The 20,093-nt window shown below is 33.0% G+C and overlaps 1 protein-coding gene across 2 annotated transcripts in view; it reads right to left on the minus strand.

The window, feature by feature from the left end:
• The window catches only part of LOC129965445 (phospholipase A2-like), a 59,310-nt gene extending 39,881 nt beyond the window's left edge, over positions 1-19,429 (minus strand). The window contains exon 1 of one of the 2 annotated variants that reach the window (XM_056079312.1): positions 19,013-19,426. In XM_056079312.1, the coding sequence (XP_055935287.1) occupies positions 19,013-19,188 (176 nt within the window). In that variant the 5' untranslated portion in view covers positions 19,189-19,426. Of the gene's footprint in view, positions 1-19,012 lie in introns of both variants that reach the window. The other variant, XM_056079313.1, reaches the window with a different exon arrangement.
• Between the last annotated feature and the right edge of the window lie 664 nt (positions 19,430-20,093).

Below are 20,093 nucleotides of genomic sequence, written 5' to 3' on the forward strand. Positions count from 1 at the left end.
TCCTAATATAGAATATGCTGCGCCGAAGCAACCACGAAACAGAAGCGGAACAGTTAAAGGATTTAAAAAATGAAGACGAAAAGAAGTGAACAATATTGAACTACGATTTAAAAATATATTTAAAAGAATAATTATACCAAAATGATCAGTTTTTAGCAGTTAATAATCAATTGTTGGTATAGACAAGTCTTGAACAAATGACTGATTTCTAATTCTTCTACTTTAAAGATATTTTGAAAATATAAAAAATTTGCTTTCAACGTTTCATTTCTTTCTTTGGTGTTCCGACTTTTAGTAATTGCAGGTAATTTTCTAATAATATATTTACTGTCAAAAATCAAACAATAATGAAATAATACATTAAATAAAACTTGTTTTATTGTTGAAAAATTTTCTTTCTTCTCTCGATATATTATAATTTTATTCCCTAACGAAAAGGCATTTATTCCCAAACAGTTATATCCAGGTAACATTTACTTTTAATACATCTTTCTTAACTTGCTCTCTGCTCTGTCTGCTTGGTGCAAATTTTGAAATCGATTTTAAGCTAACTTCTGGATGAGTTAGAGACTTGAAAATTTAAACATTGTTCAAAACTGGATGCCAGTGTAAAATTAATACGCTTTCTTGTTCTATGTTGTTTGTCTGTTCGGTACGAATTTTGTAATCGATTAAAACTTTTCACTGCCGATTGTACTAAGTCGTTCACTCATTGAGAATTTAGTTTAAAATCGATCGCAAAATTTCACACACACAAGACTAAAATTAAAAATCATTATTTAAATAAAATGTTTTAACATACCACATTTTTAAAACGGGCTAAAAAGTATAAAATAACTACTAACTTTATACCAACTTTTTACTAACCTTGCACTGCTTTATTAAGCCATACAAATTGTTTCTGAAAGTTTGTGATTGTGAATTTTTAACAACACAAATTGTGTTTTTGTGTTTGTGATTGTGTTTTTTTAACAACTTGTTATTGTGAATTTTTAAAATTCACAATAACAAGTTGTTTTTAGGGAGAGGGGGGCTAAAAGGAGATTTAAATATGTTAACTTAAGTCAATATCCTTGATTTCTGAATAATTATCTTTATAAAACCATTCAAGATTTATTTCATTCTTTGGAAAATTATATTGATTTTTATAGTATACTTTAAGTTTATTAATGGTATCTTGTTAATTATTAATAGTATTTGTAGTTTATTTATGGTATTTGTTCTAATTTTAAATTCTAGTGAGATCTTCTTACCCAAATTTTCCTACATTTAAGTTTAATGCATTTTTTTTTTGCTTTAATTTGATATTTTTAAATTCTAGGCATGTTCTTGTTCAATTCCAGTGACAAAATAAGCAGTCTATTCGTTGAAAAAAGGCTTGGTTTGGTTTTTTGGCACAAAAACCATTTTTGGCCATGCTGCGCCAAACACAAGATTTATTCCAACATTTATTTTATTACAAAAAAAAAAGCACAAAAACGATGTCTAACGAAATATATTACCAAATTTGCTTTTCGATTCCAATATCTTGCAAGAATAAAAAAATATTTTGGTTGGGTTTCTCACCCAACAAGTCTTTTAAAGTTACATTGTTGCTACCAAAATAGATCCATCTAAATTGGTTAAAGCTGGGACATTCCACGAGTATACTCGTTTTGGATAAAGAGCGATGACAATGTGAACATGTAGGTTGGGGCTCTGAGTTGAGTAAATATTCATGAGTCAATCTGGTGTGTCCAGTTCTGAGTCGATTTAACATAACGGATTTTTTTCGGTTTAAGTTATAATATTTAAAGGACTTTACCGAAGATTGAATTTCAAACAACTTATTATGAATTTCGTCGAAAAAGATTTTTCAATTGTCTTAACTCTTTAAAATGCGAAAAATTTAAACATTCTGTGTTATTTAGCATTTAAAGAATAGATAGAAATACGTTTACTTCTTAGTTTAAGAGTTTGGTAATATATTTCTGAAATTATCTGCAAGATTTTGAAAGCATCGCATGATAAACTTCTTAACTAGGAGATTTTTGCTTTATTTACCAAAAAAATACCGATTTCCAAATTACATTTTCCTTCGTAAACTTTTCATTCTACTTTCATTACCGATAGAAGAGGATTGTAATTCAATTTATTGAACGCGAAATAAAGTCAATAGGTAGGATTTCCTGGAATATAATTGTTGTTAACATAGAATATATGATGCCAAAATTTGGAATCTGCTCCCAGTTTCCATTTCCATTTATTTTGGAATTAGGCAGGGTTATCAGGCTAATTGCCCTCATCACCCTAGTTGCACTTACGATTATGTATTTTTACACCATCTTCATTCCCTTTGTGCTAGTATATTCGTGCTTCAAAGCCTGCATCACTTAATTAACTCTCACTACCGTCACTGGATGACGTTGATAACAAATATATCTTAGACAGCATCCTTGCCCTTATTTTAAGCGAGATACTATATACTAGGGGGAACCGCCCCCTGCTCGTTTATACTCTCCAACCTCCAGGAACTGCTAAGGCAGTTTCTCTCGGATCACTCCGCGATCCAAGCTGCCTTTCCTCGCTTGACATCTACTAAACCACTTTAGTCTAGCAACAGATATATTCAGATTCAATTTATTCCAAAATGTGATAAAACAAAGAAATAAATAAAAAAGATGTAAAACAAAAAGATGTACACTCGCAAAGATCACCTACATCATAGTTCTTTGTAAACACAAATAACCTTTCATTTTAATAGCTATATACATCCACCAAAAAAATAAATTTTTTTTAAAAGTGCCTTTTCTCACAATTCTTTAAATTTGGGAACTACACCATAGAAACAGAATAAAACATTTATATTAACATGATATTTACAAAAAAAAAAAAAAAAAAAAAAAAAACAATGAAAGAAATAAAAAATGTAAGGCAAAAAGTACACTCGAAAATTGAACCAAATTCTCCTCTTTTAAACAGCAAGGGATAGACCATGGGATCACAACATTGGTTTAATGGAGAAATATTTTTGCAGCTATCACCTACAGGATAAATACAGATGTCTCGATTAGTAGGTGGTTCGCCATTATCTCCAACAACTATCGCACCAATTTCAGTTTTTGTAATATGTTGGTTATATCCACTTAGATCAAAATTTCTAGTCTCCATGAAAATCAAATCCTGATATTAGTAGCAGGTTTTTCTTCAATTATACCATGTATCTGCAGGTAACAATGGATGAACGGATTGATTGTTCTCAACATAGATTCCAATCTTCCCATCACAGAGAGCAAACACCCTTCATTTCTCTCCATACGTTTTTCAGTGGCTTCACTGGTAAAAACACATATAACTAACTATAGCCTGGTTTGCTAACCACTGCATAAAGGAGAAACCATGTGGTATATCTGACCATGAATCTTATAACAATATGGCTTTGTTCCAGGAGGAGGTTTAATTTGAGCTCCCTTGGAAGCAAAAGCTAACACAGAATTATATTCTCTTATATGCTTCCGATAGTTTCTTCCTTCGACTGTTCGTGTATTTGCAACCTGAATTTGCTTCTTTTTCCCAATAACGTCCTGGCAAAAAGAACAGAGTCCTGGCATAGTCCTGCAACTACGCTCCTCTAGTTCGGTAACTTTGCTCCGCACACATAAACGTTTAACCCGTTCTCGTTCATTAAGACTGGATCATCTTATGAACGATTCTTGAGCATTTTCGTTCGACCTGACATCTCTTTTTTGACGATTTCATTTTAAAATCGGTACGGCACGAATTAAACCCATAAAATATTTTGTCCTTTTGTTGACCGTTAATTTTTTTTTTTTTTTAAATTTTCAAACCGATGCAAGAATAACGTTTCCTTGAAATCTTATCAAATCGCGCGTTGATGTTCTCGGGAGAGGTCGAAGTGTTGCCAAATGGCAATTAAAAAATTTGACCTGATTTTGCGTCCACGTAAGTATTATATATATATATGAAAATACAGTTATCAACAATCAGAACACACTGCGCATGCGTGAATTCTCTAAGACAGTTGGGATAACGCAAATGCGTGATATTTCTACCTCAGTTGGAGTAATGCAATGCTGATTAGAAATTTTTAATTTCCTTTATTCTGTTTTATTTTAATTCAAAAGTATTTCAGAATGAATCTGAAAGACCTATTATTTAACAATGTTTAATTTTAAATGCATCAAACACTAAGAAAATAAAAAGAATCATTTAAAATAATAGGTCGGAACCATGTTAAGCCTAACCTCATTAGCGTGGAGGGAAATTGAAGCATTTTTCATTTGGCGATGTCAAGTGTTGCCAAACGTCGATTGACAAATTCGGTCTGATTTTGCGTTCACGTAAGCGTTTTATATGTATATAGATTTGTTTGCAGATCCGTGGGATCCATTTTTTTCTTTCGTTTGCTAACCGGCTCTCAAGTCAATAATTCTCAAATAACATAAGATAAAGGGAAATAATAAAGAGCTCCACTTTTACAAGAAATGTCAGTGCTATTCCCTGCACCTACAAGGGTGTGACATTGACCCACTCTTGACCTCATTCCAAGGGGATGATATTGCTTCGTAGAAATTTTCTGTGTATTTTCGTTTTCTGTCTTCTACATTTCCATTAAAGTATTTTTTTCTAGCGAGATTTTCTTTTTCTCAGTTTTTGAAGATGCCAACTCCTTTACACATTCTTCAAGTATCGAGACAACAAACGCCTGTGTTTTTAATTAAAAATATAGTTTTCCCAGCTTTTATAAATATTTATTTATTGCCATTTTTAATGATTTAAAGAGAATTTATTCTATTGTTTTCTATATGTGTAAATTTTTTAAAAAGTTGAACGTTTTGATAACAAAAAATGAAATGATAATTTTAATTTTGTGACTTGCCATTTTTTTTTATTAATTTAATATTTTTAAATAAAAGAAAACAATTATGACTTCTTATTTAAAAAATTACATAATATATAAGGAATATATAACTATTGGAAATCGTCCAATTGAAATTTTCTGAAAACATACTTAAAAACAAAAAGAAAAAAAATGAAGCATTTTTCTTAGGATTTATTTCCAACATAAGAAAAAAAAAGCTATTAAAAATACACTTCATGCAATAGGTTTCATCAAATTTATATTACAAAAAATAGCTACAAAAATTTTATTATTTTGGTGCAAAAATCACATGAATGGTATTTATTATTCAATTGAAGAAGAATTACTCTTAGCTAAATGATGGAGCTTTTATTAGAGTGAACTCATTTATAGAAATGTTAACATTTATTAAAGCCAAAGAGTTGGCAATTAAAGTGTCAGATTTAGCCTTTTCTCCGCTGTGCATTTTTTAAAAAAAATTCGTTAGAGTCCTCCCCCCCCCCCTCATACTAGACACTTTTTACTGAATAACATAGTTTACATATGAAATTTTTTACTTCATCTTTTTTTCCCGCAAATACTATTGGGGGGGGGGACTTGACATGTATTTAAATCTAGCTAACTACATATTCATTCTGGAAATTTTGAAGTATTAGTCACTTTAAATGCGTTATAATCAAATACATGTTTGATTATAACGCATAACAAGTTTGTGTTATGTATGACACATTAATATTTACAATATTCAAATCATAGATTGTTTCAGAAAATTTAAGAACTGTCCGTCTTATGATTTAATGCACAAATTTCTTCCTCGGGGAAAAAAAAAAAAAAACTTGGGATTTTTATAATCTTTTTTTTATGTCGTTGAAAATATGCTTTTTATTTTTGCCGGCAATAAATATTTTGAAAGCGTACCAAATCTTTCAAAATAACTGCATTAAATAGGAAAACTTTTAATTTTAATTCAATGCTAATTTTTTAATTTAATACAACGCTAGTAAAAATATATAGTTCTGACTCCTTTGTGTGTTCGTCCTCCTAAGTAAAATGTCGCACTCGCCGAATAAAATCTTTTTAATAATGTTCAGAAGCATTGGCAGTAAGCGAAGCTGAGGCAACGTGGGCATTTCTTCTTTTTTACACAGGGGCATCATTAGCTGGAAGAATCATGTAAGTTGATGATGCATCCACAACTGTGAAAAAGAGGGTTTAAGTCCTAATTTATGTCCGAGAGAAATGAGGTGTCTTTATATCATTCTGTCCCTTCAACTTCCATTGGACCAATATCTCTAACAGTTGCTAATTGTTCAAGGCAGGGATAAAAGAAAGATTTAGGAACAAAGGTTAAAAACAAAAATTCAAAGGATAAGAACAAAAATTTAAAGGATAAGAACAAAGATTAAGAACAAAAATTTAAAGGAAAAGAACAAAGATTTAGGAACAAAAATTAAGAATAAAGATTTAAACGATAAGAATAAAGGCAATGCAAATCGTTGAAAAATAGTTAAAACTGAAGTTGCTTTGAAAGAGGTAAGAAGTCTTATTATTTTACACAGATTTGTTTTATTAATTATTTTCTTATTAAAATATGATTTTTTAAACTATTCCTAAGAAAGGTGTGCAAACATAAATTAATAATAAATGTTCATGATAAAATAGAAAAGTGCATTTAATGCACTTAAATATCGTACACATTTTAATTATGAATATAAATTCTATTTGAATTGGATATCGGAGCAGTTATAAATATATATGTCGTGATAATTTTTTGTCTAATATAACAATTTTAACTGTCGGAAATAACAAGACTTTACTCTTTCCAGCACGATCATTAAAACAATTGTCGATAAATATTTCACCGATTTTGGTATAAATCGATGAAATATTTATTCATTAATCGTACATTTGATACATATTAACTCTTTCTCTTTTTAATAAGTTAAATTCCATGAATCTTTTAAAACGATTATTTTAGTTATAAGTTTAATAACCAGAGCAGAAACAGATTGTTAATATAACAATAATGGACTTACATTGGTATGAAATATTGTGTTTTGCAATTATATCATTTTAAACTCTATAATTGAAAGCTTTATTAGTTTATCTTAAATTTGAAGTTTTAAAATTGTGTTTGCCATTTGTTAAGTTTATAACTATAACTTACAAATTTTTCGGTGTTAAAGCTACTGCCAAAACACACACACACACACACACACACACACACACACACACACACACACACACACACACACACACACACACAGACACACACACACACATACACACACACACACACAAAAAAAAAAACACGTTAATGCTTTTTATTAGCTTTCCTCGTAATTATAATGGTAGTTTATTTTGAACATTCTATTTTATTTTTAATATTATTGTGCTATATAATGCTATATGGTGTTCATCTACCCTTAAATCCTCATCCAAGTTCATACTGGAAGTTAGGAAAAACTTCCAAGATATTGAAACTAAAGCCTATCAGATTACTGATGACAGGAAATGTAAAGAATGTAGGAAAAGGAAGAGAAAGTACCACTCTGAAGAAACGAAAGGTGAAGAAGCTTGCTTCGACGAAAAACAATAATTCATAATTAATGTTCATAATGTAATATGTGATATTTCAGAAATTTCTCAAAGAAGCATTAGATATAATAGTATTTTAAATGATTTTCAAATCTTTCTTTACGGCAGCTTGGAAAAAAAAACTTTTGACATTTGCATAACGAACTTAATAACAAAATATGGTGATGATATGAAAATACAGAGTTTTTTTTTTTTTTTTTTTTTTTAACTGACGGAACTGAGAGATCTCTGTAGCTTGAACTATCGCCGCAAAGCCACCAAATTTTGTACGGGGACTATTGACGACATGGGAAAAAGGAATCCGCGAAAAAAAAAAAAATTGTTCGTAAAGTTGCCGATAGAGGGAATGTGGCGCTTTTGGTCTAAATTTTAAGTTTAACTGCACTATACAATTTTTAAAAACTAAAGTAAACAGATAAATGAATAACAAAGAATTAATTTTTCCACAAATGTGCTTTATTTGAAAAAATAGCTTCTGTAAATGATTAAAAACAAAAAGAGGCGATTCTATCCGACTTCCTTTTTAATCTTTGTTCTTTTGTTTTTATTCTATAGAATCGATTTCCCGGGGAAGACATCGGCTATTTTCAACATGACTTTCATTTTTTTTTGGACTAAGCATTGCATTCTGTACACCTGAATGCAACATTTCAGGAGGCATATTCATAACAGTGCGTTGTTATGTTTTCCTTTAAAACTGATAAGTTCGAGACTCCACCAAGATAAACCTTCGATTCCTCAGAAAAAAGTCAAAAAGGGTTAGATTCGGGGAGCGAGATGGCCATGTAACACGAAAACAGCGACTAATGACTCTTTCTTCTGTAAAGTGAAGGTGCAACGGTTACTGTACAGATGTACCAATTTGTGGTGGTGCTCTAACCTGCATAAAGACAATTTTATCTAAGCATTGCCTTTGCTGAAGTTGTGGGATAACAAAGCGACTATCAGCATATTATGATATCGTCGAGCGTTTACGAAATAGGTCTACGGTCCTGCTTGGGCAATAGTCTCAAAAAAAGTGTGGTCCGATGATAAAATCTGCTGTAAAACCACACCAAACAGTTACTTTTTGAGAATGGAGTGGGATTTCTTGAAATGCATAGGACTATTCAATGCCAAAATTCTAGAATTCTGAGTGTTAACAATTCCATTCAAGTAAAAATGGGTCTCATCACTCCAGAGAATTGTCGAAGGCTAAGCCTCGTCGATCTCCATCATGGCAAGAAATGTCAAAGCAAAGGTAAACGGAAGATCATAATCTGTAGGTTTTAATTCAAGCAAAAGGCTGATTTTATATGGATAAAATTGAAGAAATTTTCTTAAAAGTTTCCATACTTTTGAAGCACTAACATCCAGTTGTCGGGCAACTCCACGTGTGCTGCTATTACCAACCAGCAGTGCTCGTCTGATTTCTTTCAACGATTGCAGTCGCAACATCTGTGATCGTATCCTACGATACCGGTTTCCGTCCTCTACCAGGCCGAGTTGCCAGAGAACCCGTTTTTTCAAATTTTTTAATCATTGCTTTCACTGCATTAATTGATAGAAGTCCTTTACGTTAGTTTTTTCGACTTGTAAATCCACGAAGAGCGGCTGTTGCATTTGATTGATTAAGATAAAAGAGCTTCACAAATAACGCACGCTGTGCTAAAGTGAGACGCATTTTACAAATCAACTGATACTTGTAATGATTTTCAATGCCCCGCTTCTTTTTTATAACTCGAAATACTGCGCTGCTGTCGACTACATAATCGGGATTTTACATTTAGCAATTTTTCCCCGTGTTTGATGCAAAATGTTAGCTGTCTTAAAGTGTAAAGTGCCACATTTCCCCCTATCGGCAACTTTTGGAACTCATTTCTTTTTTTTCGCGAATTTCTTATTCCCATGTCGATAATAGTCCCCGTACAAAATTTGGTGGCTTTGCGTTGATAGTTCAAGCTACAGAGGTCTCTAAATACCGTCAATAAAAAAAAAAAAAAAAAAAAAAAATTACCCTGTGCATTATTTGAAAGATGACGTACAGAATTTTATTAAATATACAAAAAAAGAAAAAATTTCAAATCCAACTGGAATGTGTAAAATGATTGTGGATGGCCTACAAACCACATTTCCTAACGTGGAAACAATTTTAAGAATTTTCCTTGCCATGACAATTGGCAATGCAGGTGGAGAGAGATCATTTTCGGTTTTAAGACGAGTCAAGAACTATTTATGAAAAAACAATGAGTCAGTCGCATTTAAATGAGCTTTCACTATTTTTCATTGAAAATGAGGTAGTAGATTATGAAAAACTTATCGACAAATTCTCCAAATTAAAAGCAAGAAAAGTGATATTTTACATTTTTTTGTGGCTTTCAATGCTTGTTTCTGTTCTTGTAGAAATTTCTTTTCCATTATTTTTGGCGTCTGTTTTTTTATTACCATTTATCATTTTAATACTACTTAATATACATTTTTGTCCTTCCTAGAAAAAAAATAGTTTCTTTTTATTATTTAGCATTATAATTTTTATCGTCACCGTCCAAAAATATAAACCTAATTTTACTTTCTATATCAGAATATATGTAAATAAATTGAATTTAGGTTATCAGTGTATTTTGTGTTATATTTTTGATTCGTTATATTATTTTGGAGCACAAGGCCTTTTTTTTTTATAATTTATATCATAACTTTTTAAGAACAAGACTTTTTAGAAGAAAAGGTAAAAATGTTTTTAATTATTTGTTTTGTAGAGTTTCAACTAGATAATATTTTAAGAGCTATTTAAAAATTTCTCTGAGTATTATTTAAAAACATCTTAAAAGAGATAATTTTATATATATTCTTTTGTTTTATTATCTGCATTGTTAATAGAAAATACCACTCAGTCCTTCGGTCAAAAGATGTTAATATTGTTTATACCAATTCAAAGTTTTGAAGGAATGTAAATAAGAATATAGGGTAGGCAAAAAGTCCGGATAAAATTTTATAAAACCCAAAAAAGTAAGCAAAATAAAAAGCGGTTTGCAAGTTCAGTATCGGTAAGTCACGAGATTTTTTTTAAAGATAAGAAATAATAGTAATAATTCAAAAAACAGCCGATAGGTGGCGTTTCGTACATAAGTGAAAGAAAAGACACGCAAATAACAAAAATATTGTTACCAAATTATTTATTCCAACAGTATGTGTCCCACATGTCCACCACCACAGGTGATAGCGCATTGCAGGCGTATCACAAATCCAGCAGCGGCAGAGTGCAGCATGTCCGGCTGTGTACAAGACAGCTCTTGGCTAATTGCATCTTTCAATTCCGACGTATTGGATGGACGGGATCGATACACCCTGAATTTTAAATTTCCCCATAACCAAAAATTTGTTAGTGTCAGATCTGGAGACCGAGGAGGTCATGGAAACTTGGCTTTTGCCAGCTTCCCTGCTCTGCTAGTCCCTGTTGCGGATTGTGAGGCTAATGTTTCCATTTTGGCTGCAACGTGCGCCAAACGTGTCTCCCTTAGACTTGGTCTTCCTAGCCTTACACGATCCTCCAGTGATGCAGTTTCCTCTGAACAAGCTTTATGAGGCCTGCTACTATTCCCTTTTCCAGTCTTCACATTTGACTGAAGTCGGAATTTACGCAGTGCAACAGTCCCTGATTCCTGGTTCATGCAAAACAGCTTCGCCAATAAAGTTTTACCTTTCTCACTCAGCATCCTTGTTCACTTACATGGCAGGCAAAGGAGAACTGGTTCTAAATTAAGAGAGTAAGTATTTATAATCATCTGTCTCATTTGCATATTTCCAACTAAGTCGTTCGTATCAGCGCTATCTGTCGGTTGTTTTTTATTTATTTATTTTTAAATCCCGTGCCCAATCAATGCTAAACCTGCAAACCGTATTTTATTTTGGTTATTTTTTCGGGTTTTATGACTTTTTAAAGTTTTTACGGACTTTTTGCCCACCCTATGATTTCTCCTAATAGTTACTGAATAAAACTGTCGTTTTATCTTTATGTTAATGATTTTTTATATAAATAAAAGTGCCACTTTTTTATCGATTTGATATATAAATAAATAAAATGCAGGAATTGCAAAAAGTAGGCGCAAAGTTAAAAAACTAAAAACTAAAATAAATTTAAATTCATAATACTTTCTTTTTGTAAATAGAATTTACTAAAAGGGGGCCTCAAAATAATTTATTGCCTGTGGTATCATGTTGTCAAAATCGGCCACTGGTTGACTGTAATATAAAATTATAAAAAAATTCGATATTTTTACGAAAGCGATGATTTTAGGGTAGGTACATATCGCAAGATATTAATAAATGTTGACATTCAGACAAAATTTTTATATGCAAAGATAGCATTTCTTTCTTTAATAGTTTCTTATCTTTAGAATATCCACTAGTTTCTTTTTAGATCTTAATTGAAATTTATAAAAAACATGTAATTATTACTAGCACATTTATGAAATTTTAGTTTCACTATTTCCTTCACAATGATAATTTAATATCGTTCACGGTATAACACGATTCGAATATTTATGGTAAAAAAGAAACAACATATCGGAAATAATAAGGAAATTTATTTGCATAAAATAAATACACAATTATTAATCGGTCAATAATGTTTATATATACACTTGTATTGGCGAGAAGAAAAAAATTATGCCAAGCTTGCAGCCAAGCGCGTGCAACACATTCGTGATTAAAATAAAGTGAGTAGCAAAATATAATGCAGTTATGTCAGTTTGAATGAAAATTAATAACAAGTTAACTAAATTAAATACAATAACTAAACCAAACTATGAAATATTATTCAGTTGTAACATCAAAATCATTGAGTGATCCTAGTTACGAAATTTTAAACTGACTTAAAATGGATATAAATAGAATATGTTTATTGTACTTAGTTGTGAAATGATACAGGACAATCCTTAGAAGATTTTTCTTTGCATCCAATTGCACAGTAAGGGTTAATCATGGCTTAAATAGGCTTTAAAATTTAGCAGTTAAAAGCGAGAAATATTCTGCTATTGAAATATAATGGAGAATGGAAAATGCGGTTACAGCGAGTACAAATTCTCTCCCCAAGTCACGTGATTTTATCTTGTCCCCACCAAAATAGGGTTGCAGTTCCTCTATCACTATTTCAACTCTATGGTTTTGACGCCTTCCCATAATGCGCGCCGGGGGTGCAACAAGCACTTCTTCGGAACGAAACAGAAGCAAAATGCTATCTCATATTATATAAGCATGCTAAGAGCAAAAGAGATGCTTTTTTGAAGGAGCTTTTAAAAATCTCTTCACGGGAAACAATCCAACTTTATTTGAACCCGTAAAATTAAATTTTAATGTCGGGCATTCACTTGAATATCAGGTAGCTGGATTTTATCAATAACAGCACCTACATAAACAGATGTGTTTTTAACAAGGAACGTTTTTACACCGTGTTGTAAGTAGGCCCAGTACTGCTCAGTAGCATTTTGGTCCATGTCACATTTAACTCATGACATTAAACGAGTATTCAACCTCGTGGGGGACGAGAAATGTATCTTGCAACCACTCAAGGAATTGTATGCAATACAGATGTTTTGCAGTCATACCGTAATATAAAAAAATATAATATAATAAAAATAATTATTGGATCGAAAATTTGAAAAGATGTATTCTATAAATATACACTCCGTATATTTCAACCCCGTTTCTATAAAGCCGTATTTTCGATATTGCAAGATATAAGAAAGAAAGCAGCAAAGCCTCGAAAGTAGTGGAATAATGCGCAAGCATCGGCGCATCTCTCTGCCGGACTCCCAAGCGCAACGATACGATGTGCTTCGTTTCGTGTTCCGATATGATTTGAAGAAAACCGAGTGTGAATTTAGAGCGTCTTCCTTGCGGTCCAAATTATGATAAGAAATTACAACTTTGGTCATGTGACCACATGCCATGTATCGTTTATCGAAGTCGTCGTGTTATAGCCCTGTGGTGAATGTGACCGGCGATTATCTATTAGCACCGATAAGTTTAGTGGTGATGGTGAATAACTACACATGATCACCGGATTACCGTCACAGTTAGATATATAATTAAATATATAGAACGACTTCGGCGAAACATTCAGGGTGAAATGTGCACGCATGCATATCTGATGATAAATTAATATCCCAAATTTCATCAATAATGGTCTTTTGTTGTTGTTAATGCATTCGCATCACACAGATGAATTTCTTCCTAAATTTGATAGAAATTGAGAAAATCGGAATTTTTATACTACATGAAATATTCTCTAACTCAATGCATTTTGGAATTTGTAGACAGACAGACATCATTTCAAAAATGGATTTTGTTCCCCTTGTCCCGAGGTCAATTTTCTTAAAATTAATTTTTATTATGATTTAATTTAACGCCAGTTTTACTTTGTGAATAGAATAATAACTATCATTTTCAATTGCCGCTTTATTAGGATTTCGCTCTCTCTTTTAAAAAATAAAAATAATCACTCTAAAAAATGTGCTTATTAAATTGGAAGAAGAAATCCTTAGTATGAGGGATCAAAATTTTTTTGAATGAAGAAGAAAAAAAAAAAAAAACTTCGTGCTTGCATTTTTAGATTGAGTTTTCATCACTCGTCCCAGGAAAGCGTCAAAGAAGCATTCTCCTCCTAATCAGCCGGAACGCCGAAGAGGGAGATGACGTAAACATCACGAGAGGTGTTAAAAACAGAATTGAGTGCTTTCCTTCTTTGAGCAGATTTTAATAGTGCGGCTCACAGAAGAGCGCAATCCGCTTTGCTGTCGTGTGTTCATCGGGATCGTATTGAAACGCAACGAATTTCATATTTTAATAAACAAATATAGGCGCCGTTGATCCCACCGCGGACTCCTTCAACAAAAGGACGAGAGATCGTTTAAGAGGTAAACCGGTTCCCGCAACGGCTCCATTCCTTTCTGGGGCGAACTCTCTTTAATGTGGAACTTCCTTAAGCCTGCATCAGGCAGTCGAAACCTCTCCGATTTTGGAGAGCTCTTAGCGCAATTCGCGCTGATTCGCTCATTCAAGTTTACGTGCTAGTCGTACTGATTTTCCTTTGCATTGACCTGGTATGAAAACCATGCGAGGCGAAGAACTGAAATTTTTCCGGCGACAGAAATTGTTAAAATTATCCACTAGAAGCACAAATTCAAATAACTAATTTACGAGAGGTTTAAAATAGAACTTCTAGATTCTTTTTTCTTTAGAATTTGTAATCCAAGTAAATAGCATTTTTAAAAAATGTGGACTTGACGAGATTTTGAAATCAAGTCCACCCCATGTTTTATTCTTTGAAGTGCTTCTCCGCCTATTTTAAAAATCTACTTAAATATTTTAAAAGATTCATCAAAATATTTGATATAATGCAAAGGTGCCTTTTATTTTCAAGCAGCAATACAAATTATTTCGAATTTCATCTTTATAATCATGCACTAAAGTAGTTGTGTTCTCATTGCCGCAATGGAAAAGCATAAAACTTGCCACGCAATATTTTGATTGCTATTCTCTTGTCAATTTGTCGATAATTTTTTTTTCATGCAATATGTTAATTCAATTATTATTTCGTCAAAAGAAAATGAGTGCACGATATTTTTCACAAATTTATTTACTTCCCGGTTTATATGAATCGATTGCAAAGAATCTGCTAAAATGGAAATCTTTCGGCAGCTTACATTCATGATATTTAACCGAGTTTCTTTCTGGTCAGATATAAACGAGGTTGATATTATTTTCTGCGTGCATATATTGTGCGAAATCAAGAGAATTCCTCCCCTTTCTTAACGCGAGATAAAGCCACGAACCTCGGACATTTCTTGTGTGCGAGTTGAACGAACGCTGATAAACTCCTTGATTTCGGAGAAAGCGTTTCGCAAGGAAGGCTAGGATTTCTAGCTTTTGCTTATGATATAAATGTAAATAATTTTGATTGTATATATTATGTTGATTTTTTTTTAGTAATGATTTCGTTTCATTCTTCTCAGTTTCGTAGATGCAGTTGGTTCAAACAAATTTAGCAAAGGGTCTTTCCGCGTATCGATTCATTACACGTGACCTGCTGATGTTGCATTGAATTTTCGATAACGCTTTTAGCAATTATCCAGTGCGGTGATCCTTCGTTCGCGGACAAGAAAGCTGCGACTGACGTTCCGTGCCAAAGTAAAACATTTAGGGATGAAAAGTGTTTGATGCACAGTAGACAAAAACAGTTCCAGTACCAACTTATTTTACCAACTTACTAATGCTGAACTGAAACAAAACACGCCTTCCAGTTTGAAAATGTGTCTGTTGCGGGCTACTTCTATTCTTTTTCAATATTTTAAAGGAATTTAGGGAATCGCTTTCGTGTGCTCAAATGTAAAAACAGATTCATTTCTTCATCACGCATTTCAGAAACTAACAGGATCGTTTTGCAACTCTCCTGCGCTTTTCACAAACTCGCATAAGGAGGAGATAGGACAAACGTAAATGAATGGTAAGTGACGCATTTGCGTGGACATGTTTATCTCAGAATATGATAAATAAAAACCATGACCTGTTATATTTGCGACATGCATAATGCAACTAATTACATTAACGTTCTCTACCTAGCGTTTAACCAATATCTTTATCTCCAGGATTTATCTGACATCGATTATGTTAAAATGGGAATGAAATCTTGATTTCTTCTATTAAAACTTTATACGCAAAAGGTTCTCATGTTTTTCTGTTCTACTAGTATTTAATTTTCTCCTTTTATAATTTTCCGAGCCTTAGATTTTTTTCTTCCACTATGCCATTCAAATATTTTGTTTTCTTATGGATTTCCTAAAGAGTGTAGTAAGCAAATCTGTATTTTTTTTGTCTGCATGATAGATAATAAGGTTTCAATAAAGATGATGCTTTCATTTAACCATCCAGTAGCCATAATTGTTCCAAACTCAGGGGTCAGAGATGATATTTTGTTTGGGCTACTACAAAAGTTATTCACTATACTAAAAATTTAGAAAAAATAAAAATAAACTCTTAGTTTCTTCAGTGGCAGTTTTAAAGCCATTTGTCAGAGAGAGAAGAAAGAAAGTTTATAAATATATAATAAAATTATACTCTCTCTGCATGAACGCTTTTTATACAAATCAATAGTTTTCTTTCGATCTTCATGAAATACGGCCAGCGTGCTATTCAGTACAAGGTCAAGTCAAAGTCGTCAACTTTCACACACCAATCAAACTAAAAATTAAGTACATTTTTTCTTCTTTAACAGTCAAATCATTCGAAAATATTACCTCACAAAAATAATTTTTACTTTATTTTAAAACTCAAAAAATTACCTTATTATAAATACCAATTCCATTTCTTTATATTTTTTTCTTTTATTTTACTAAATTTTAAAATTTAATTTCGCTCACAATTTGTAGTAATATTTTGTTTGTGAAGAGGTTCCCACTTATATTATCATTTCACCAAATTATTCAGTCGTGCGCTTTTACAAACATTAAAATTAAGAGAACAGATTGCCTTCTTTGTACATTAACTACGATTTTCAATTCTGCTTTTATTTCACAGTATATGCACTTATTATTTCCCTCAGAGAGTGGTTCTCTTAAATTCCTATCTTTCAGTCTTATAAAATAATAAGAGGAAATTTTTTTTAAAAAAACTGCATTCCATATTACTTGTCTAACAGCTACGAAAACCAATATTTCAAGCGAGCATACTGAGCCCTAAAGTGGATAATTTTATAGAGTCAATAAAAATTCTTTGTCTTTCCTTTCTTACTCATCCCAAAAATAGTGACAAATTCACTTGATATTCGGTCTTTAATCATTAGAAAAAGATTGAAAACTTTTTGAAAATTCCTGTTTCTGTGGCATCCTCCAGTGCTAAATGAAACAATAAAAAAATGACCTAACCACAGCGATGCATCTCTGCAAGTGATAAGCAGAATGCATGCCTGTCTACACCAGTGGTTTTAACAGATGCAATGAAATTCTTGTTCCGTCGGACATCCAACTGTGGAATTTTCTTTAATCGTCAGGAGTTAAGAAAGAGAAACCCCGGTTATTATCTCCGCTATTTACACGAAGAATCAGAAAGTGAAGTGGCAAAGGCGGCGGGCAACAAGATGGCAAATAATCCGAAAATTTCCTTTCTTAACGCCACTGTGATGTCATGGGGCTAGGTTGATGTGCGTAACAGACGGATCAGGTGTAATACTTAAAATAACACGACTTTAAAATCTACTGCCACTTTATGCTTAAAGTGTTTTGATAAAAGCGTCATTAGCACAAAATTATGCATAAGGAATTAAATCTCGGTGAATTAACAAATCAGCAGAGGTGGCTGGTATTTAATGATAGTAAGAAGAAAAAACGACTCTCTTCTGGATTATTCATAGTTTAAATCTGCAGGTTTCTCTCTATAACCAGCTTCTCGGGAGGGAGTAGGATGTTCCGAGACACAGCTCTGCTTCATAATGTATATCAAAGAAAATTCAGTAGCATTGACTGATTGGACGCCTTTCTTTCTGCCAACTTATTTCTTTTCTTATGTTTCTGAATCATCATCTACAACCGGATTATAAATTCGCCTACAATGCTGGTGATGAATCCGTACACCAAAAGTCATCCCTACAGCTCTTTGGGTTTCATTCCAGTGCATGCAGAAGGAAAGATTTCCCATCTACGGATTTCATTCAAATTTTGGTAGAAATCTGCAAATCTTACGACCACGCATCACATTGAATGAGCGGATTATGAACAGGATTCGTAAATGCTGCTTATCAAAATTATATATTTCCCCCCTAAGATTTATCGCTACTGCATTAATGATGGAATTAAAATTTGAGAATCTAGAAAGACCAAAGGTTATAAGAAATCCCCAGATGAAAAGAACTCAAATATCGGAAAGTGCTTTTAGAAATAAGGAGAAAGATATTTTTCTTAACAGTAAAGACTGAAAACACGACTTCGTTATTTTGATAAGCGGTGCTCTAAATGCTAAGCAAGCAAGGTTGCTTAAAAATTGAATTCACTTGTGCCTTCAAATTTCTTATGTTAGCATTCAAAGCACTTGTAACTTTTCGTAGAAAGCTGTTACAACAAAATATTTTGAACAGGTATGAAAAACCATTTATTGATTTTTATTGTTTCAAACCTAATTCATATTACGATACAAAGGAGTAGCATATGGTTTTAATGTTGTCCTATTTTTCGATAAGCTTTCGATACTATTTTACTACGAAGTTTTGTTTCCAGATTTGTACAGGTGCTGTTTTGGGACCGATCTCTGTTCAGATCAGATGGCAGGGACGACGCCGGATCATTCTCCCAAATGTGCACATCGCACGAAGATATTTGACCCCCCTATGACAGATTAAAGTTCACAAGCCGCCAAACACAACCAGTCTTCGAATCTTTTCTTTCCAAGAAACATTTCCCATTTTATTTACTCATCATTTTCTAGCACTTAAATGCTTCGAAACCTTTTTTCTACGTATTATGTTACAAACTGTGAAACTCCTGTATTCCAAAAAATATAACCCATCAATACTAAATAAGTACTTACTCGAGTTCATGAAGACGGCAGTGCGTCATCTCCCCGTTTTCGTCCAGCACAATTTCCGCCAAAGTTTTTCCGTCGCAGTACAGGATAGGTTTCGGTTTGTAAGTTTCATATTCGGCGATCATGCACTGCACCACCGCTGTGCACGCACCGAGCAACAAAACGCACATCAGCGACATTCCTACCTCGACCAGACCCGTTGACCCGCCACCTGCTCATAACCGATCCATTCGACCGACTGAACTGGAGCGCCTCGCGGAACACTCGCTTTCGCGGTCAGGTTTGGCAGCACTCGCTTCTTACAAGATGCGAAAGAACATTCGAATTCTGTGAACCGGAAAAAAAGAGTTGTCTCGGTGCTCTCCCTCTGCTTTTGCCGCAGAAGTCTCCGTGGAAGAAAATAGAAGACACCTTCTCGATTTTATCTGCGGATAATCTGGAGGAAGCTTCCTTCATTAATGCCCGGTGGTTGACCTGGAACTCGAATAGGTCAAATGTTTTCGTGTTATCGGCGAACACGGAAGAGCGTGTAGAGATCGACGATTGAGTAGCCTCTTCAAGGAGGGAACGAAATCATCTCGTGTCCTAAGCGCATCCTTCGCACACCTACGCTCTGTAAAAAACGGACAGGGACATGACTCCATTTGATTTTCCAAATGCGCTAATTTAATTGTTTACTTCTTACCTTTCCCTGCAGGAAAGAGTCAAACATGACGCAAGCATCGAGCAGGACTTTCTGAAGATTTCTGCTGTTAATAACGGCGTCCACAGATGAAGTTGGACACCTGCAGCGTTAAAAGGAAAATAATCTCGCAGAAATGCTGTGTGTCCAATGAATTTGCTTACAATAGATCGTGCTTTGTTCGTAAAATGTATCCTTCGCCTTTTCCTTTCAAAGGACCGTTTAAAAATTTTGAAATGTCATAACTTTCTGTAGAGAATCTACTTCTGTGCACCACAGCGTATAAAATTTGATATAAAAATTCGGTTTTTATAAATTTTAAATTATTTTCTGTCATAGATTTGCAGTTATCGATTTCTTCTGTAAATCCTTCTGTTTTCAGGGTATATAAATAGGGTGGAG

The sequence above is a fragment of the Argiope bruennichi genome, chromosome 4, assembly GCF_947563725.1.
Source record: "Argiope bruennichi chromosome 4, qqArgBrue1.1, whole genome shotgun sequence".
Taxonomy (NCBI): domain Eukaryota; kingdom Metazoa; phylum Arthropoda; class Arachnida; order Araneae; family Araneidae; genus Argiope; species Argiope bruennichi.